This window comes from Morus notabilis, unplaced genomic scaffold (assembly GCF_000414095.1).
Source record: "Morus notabilis unplaced genomic scaffold, ASM41409v2 Scaffold1388, whole genome shotgun sequence".
NCBI lineage: Eukaryota > Viridiplantae > Streptophyta > Magnoliopsida > Rosales > Moraceae > Morus > Morus notabilis.
Genome location: NW_010362392.1, coordinates 25,223 through 30,742, shown reverse-complemented (window position 1 = coordinate 30,742; position 5,520 = coordinate 25,223). Strand labels below are relative to the sequence as shown.

Here is a 5,520-nt window from a genome sequence, read left to right as displayed (position 1 = left end):
GAAGAAGAAGGCGACACTGACACAGCTCACCAGTCATCTTCTTCACCATTTCAAATGTTAGGGTTCAAACAATCATGATTCCCTTATCTCTCAATCCAATCCAATTCTCTTCCTCTCTCAAACCTCCCATCTTCAGACCAAATCCCTCCTTATTCAAATCCTCGCCGGATCGGAAACTCGGACCGTACGAGGTAAGCTCCGACTTCTCCAACTTCGATTTCCGGTTGTTGCGGAGGAAAATCGGAGTCGGTATTTGCCGAGCGGAGCTCTCCCACGACGCGCCGTTCATCGCCGCCATCGGCGCTTGTATGCTCTCTTCGCTGGTTCTGCCGGTGGCCGGAGCTCCCGACGACGACGAGGATGGTGAGGATGCGGCTATTGATTCTACAGATGCTAGGTGTGGGGTTATGAGAATCATCAGCTTCATTCCTTACTTCAATTGGCTGGTAATCAACAAAAGATCCAATCTTTTACTTCTTATTAAACAAACGAACTGATAATTATTTATTAATTTGTGTAATTGTTGGTCAACGATTGAATCAGAGCTGGGTTTTGCGTGGCTTGATACTGGGAAGAGGCGCTATGCAGTGTATTCTCTAGTTTACTTGCTTCCTTACATCAGGTATAAAAACTGTTTCCTTTAAGCTTTTAATTTGCAAGTTATCTACAAATTTGCTGTATTTCTAGTGGTTAACGTCATGAAAATCCTTTCATCTTTGGGCTAGGTACGCGATGATGATGATTTGCAAGAGATGCGGGAGGAAGATGAAAAATTGAAATCAATATTTATTGATAAGGTTGTCATCTTGTTTTTTACTCTGGAGATATAACAAATTTTCAAATGCAGAGAGAACTAATTTTCTTCTTTTTATTTGGAAAAAACTTGAACTTCTGACTTAATAATTACTTCAATCAGGATGCACCTCCTTCCCAGTCCATCCAGGGAAAATTGAACTCAAACAGCGAACTACCTTGTGAAGGACAATCAAGCGGTGATAAATCACTGCAGAGTGAATATTTGAACAAAAAAGGCAAGATTCTGGAATGTGATGTACAGGAATCTGGTTTCCAAGAAAACATGGGCTTGAAGAAAAATGGATCAATCACTGAGGCAACAACATCGACATCAGACAAAGAGATAGTTATGTCAAAGAATAGAACTCTTGTGAAAGTTTGCCAGACTTATAGTGGTCCGCTCATGCCCGATGCTGTACTTTCTCATTCAGTATCAGAGATATTTGACTCTTTCAGTTGAAATTTCTTTGGTTGGACGCTCTCTTTGGAGCTTAGACTAGATTCAATCGTGCAAATTTTGTTTATTTTTCATGGTATACGTTATTCATAAACACGTTTGTTTTTACCTTGATTTTTACTTTGTTTTCTTGCCCTGTTGGTTGCCTAATGTTGACGTAGTTTGTCCAAATTTTAAAATCTTGTATTCTGTTGTGATGCACCTAATATTTTACTTTGACAAATTACATTTCATTCATGATATAACCTCATGTGAACTCATCTTTTGCAGAAACACTCATTTCTGTGCACTCAGTTCCCTTATTGTCTATTTTATTAACAGGCTGAAACAACAGCTTCGGAGAGGGAACGTTTACTCCTCATGAAGATCTCAGAGCTTCAAGCTAGGTTCGTGAGAACCGAATCAATGTTGCAGGATGAACTGTTTGACAGATGAACTGACTGCTAAAAAGTTGAAATACATACAAGTGAGTTTGCTCAAGAAAGCTCTCATTACACGTTTTGTTAGTTCTTTAAACTTAAAAATGTTATTCAACCCGACCGTGAGAGGGAAAGGGGAAGCGATTTTTCTACACACATCGTGATTACACGTACTTTTCATTGATAAATTGGTTATTTCTAAGCAGTTGCAACAGCAGCTAATCGCTGTTTCGAGCCAGGAAGAAAACGGGGACAGAGGAGAAGGGGGTCTCTGAAAAAGCTGAAATATATGATAGTGTAAAGTAAAATCAAGCATGTACATCCGGGCAAGATCTGTAAATCAGGCAGAAAATATTTATCCATTCATTATCTTTGCTCTACGGGGACTGCATCGGCTGTTTATACAAGTAGACGTAAGGCGAAAAAGGATGGCCATAATATTTTCGGGTCGCTTCTGCTACTGTCTTGTAAGTTATCTATGAAGATTTCAGCTACCTCAGTGGGAAACAAGCAAAAAAAAATTTACAGGCCGTCGTCCCCTTGCAGTGTTGTAACCCCCAAGCTGATGAAGAAAAAATGTTGTCTGTACTTTGTAGTATTAGCCATGAGAAGGGAAAAAGGGTAACCATAATATTGGTTTACATATCCTTTGGTTTCATACTTATCATTGTCCAAAACATGGTATCGATCTATTAGTTTTGTCAAACGGGATTTCATGAGTTTGTATATGTTGGCGGTAGAACATAATGGTACTTAATTCATTTCCAAAACTCTGTAAATTCTGCTGGTTCTGGACAATATTCGGATTTTGTATTTCTTTTTTATGCAGGAATGATATTCTGTCGGTTATCTTTATTTTATTTTATGATGTTCGATTTTTCCAGTCCCCAAGTTTATGCACATCAAAATCCAGACTCTCAAGTTGTGCCTAGCAAATTATTTCTTGAGCACAAATAAACCTCGAAACATTGGTTATTAGTTTATCAGACAAAAGCGTTAAGAGCCAAGTTAGTTTTTAAGGTATACTATAAATTTTTTGCAAGCGTAAGTTGTCTCTGGAATTATTGATTAAGGATCATATGTTATAAGTTTATTAACGGTTTATTATTGTTTATTTGCGTTTACCGAGTAACAAGTTTATTAAATTAGAACTGTTTAATTTAACCAGCAAATCGATCACTACCAAAAAGATTAACTAACGAGATAGTACTATATCAACACCGATTTTCATCGGTCGAACCATCAAATAGTGTGGCGGTTCAGTAGTCTGTTATAGTGGCGGCAAAAACGCCAATAAAATAACAAAACAACCACTGACTGTTGATGACAAGCACAAAGCTGAAGTCAAGAGACCCTTCACAACCTTTTAACAGAAGTTAATAGAGTATGTAAGGACTGATAGAGTATGTAAGGACTGATTTACACTGTACGATCTTCTATATAAATGCAAAAATGACTTTTTAAAAGTAATCTTTTCAATAAATGTCTTTTATTTTCATAAATAAATAAAAACCTGGTGCCGTTGATATTTTTGTCGATTTTGCATGATTCTTCCTTTTTCTCATTTAGCTTCTTCTTCTTTTTCAATCCACATGTTTATCTTTTCCAACAATTCCTTATCTTTGTTAGCTTCTGCACCAGAATAAACCCGATAACGAATTGTTGGACAGAGATGAACATGTGGGTGAAAAGATTACATGAGAGTTGAACAGACAAGAACCAACCGAATGAATGTTGAAGCAAAAATTGTACATTATTTATAGGTCTTGTTATTTGAATCCTAATAGAACTAAAATTAATTATCATAATAGAACTCGAACTAATTTAAAAGCTAGATGATAATGATAAATCCAAAATAAAATCAAATCAATAACCTAAATTAAATGATAAATCAGAATAATAATCTTTTATTTTTTGGAACAATTTGCTTTAATTATGAACTAATTAAATATTTTGCTTTATGAACTATCGTATATTCCATGTTTTTTATCTAAACAAGTTCATATCTGTAGTGACCAAGAAAATATCAGAATTTCAATAATGTAATTCATGTATTTAAGTCAAGAATTTTCCTGGAAAATCATTATACTATGTACATTTTGTGATTGAAGGATTTATGGAATTAACATCTGCATTCCTAAATTCTGTAGCAGATTTCATGTTAGGTTCACATTTTTCTGATCAAGTAAATTCGATCGATAAATTCTCACCGTACTTTAAAACGGAAGAATTTTCAGTATAGATACAGTTAGAGAATGTTAATTTTAAGAATCTCCCAGCACAGCACAAACTAGCATCCAGTACCCGTATACAGGAGAAAATAACTGTCAGTATGATTTTGGACAGTTTTAATGAGTAACTTAAGGGAATGGACAAAAGTACAAGGGGTAGGTTAGTGTGTGTGATTTGATGAGATGTGATGAGAGAGGTGAATAGGACTAATGATTAGTTTTTTTTTTCTCCTTTTTCTCTTTACTTGGCCGGCCATCCTTAGGAAGTTATATCCAAAAATTTTGGTTATATGTTGAGTGTGTTAGAAGGCTACAAGTTAAGGTGATGGGATGGTAGTGGTTGAAGGGGAATTAATGGCAATTTTGGCTTCTTCTTTTCTCCTTCCATAACCGGCCAAGATTGGGGGAAATTGAACCAAAATTTGGTTGATTGAGAGAGTTGATGTGGTGTTAAAAAAATAATTTCCAAGTGCCTATAAAATGAACCACAATAGGATAAGCCTCATTTTTTTTCCCCTAGCCTTTCTCTCCTCCTCAAAATCCGGCCATACCACACTCCTCCACTCTCTCTCAAATATTTTCTCCTACTCTCCCAATCTTGAGCCACTAGCAAACCATAGAAGAAGAAGAAGGAGATCAAAGGGTCTAGGAGGAGTCTAAACAAGCATTTTTCCAAGGGTATAACTCTAAATCCTTTTTTTTTTCATGTTATATTAAAGTTTGAAATGTAGAAATATTCCTCTTAAATTTCCTTATATTTTTTAGTTAAAAGCCAATAACAAATCTTAGAGGAGTTCAAAGGTTTTCAAGGGAGAGAGAGAGGTCTTCAAGGGTAAGTTCTCAAACTCTTCTCCATTAATTTCTAGCCAACTTTAAGCTTAGATTTGTGGATGTAAATTTGTGGTTCTTGAGGAGATGAGTTGTAATAAGGGTATGTGAGTTTTATGTTGGTTTTGTGAGTTTTGAGGTTAGTTTGATGTGGTATGTTTATGCTTGATCTAAGTTGCTTATTTTCGGATTAGAGGAAAAAATTTTCCGGTGAATTTGAACGTGAAAATGATGACCCTAGAGTGATATTTTTCAATGTTTCAAAGCTTGAACTTATAGCCCTAGATGTTTTGAACATTTTCGGTTACTATGACTAAACCTAATTTTAACTCTAAAACCAAGTTTGAAGCCATTTTGCAAAAACGGACAATCTATCCAACACAGTTTCAAAAAAAAAACTGGCAGCCACTGATTCAGCCAAACGGGACCCTTAAAGGCTCAATCTCGATTTTTCACAAAAGTAACAATTTTAGATTTCGATGAGAGGAAGAAATTTCATGAAGAAAAGATTTTCAAAATCCGACCCTAAGAGGTACTACAACACAGATTCCCGAAACGGCACAGTTTTTGACTGAAACAGTTTCAAAAAAAACAGCAGCTACGGTTTTCAGCCAAATGAGGCCTTTAGAGGCCGAATTTCAACTTTTACCAAAAATGACAATTTTAGATCTCGACGAGATGAGGAATTGTCGCGAAAAACAAAATTTTGAAATCCGACTCTAAGATACAGTAAAACGTAGATTTCAGAAACTGCACAGTTTTTAACGAGACAAAACTAAAACAGTGTCGG

General features: G+C 35.8%; 1 protein-coding gene across 1 annotated transcript; it reads left to right on the top strand.

Moving 5' to 3' along the window:
• Positions 1 to 777, top strand: LOC21398434. The gene is made up of 3 exons (XM_024168056.1): positions 1 to 446; positions 546 to 622; positions 726 to 777. Exons 1-3 carry the CDS (start codon positions 75 to 77, stop codon positions 775 to 777), a joined length of 501 nt encoding a protein of 166 aa, XP_024023824.1. The 5' UTR covers positions 1 to 74.
• The last annotated feature ends 4,743 nt before the right edge of the window (positions 778 to 5,520 follow it).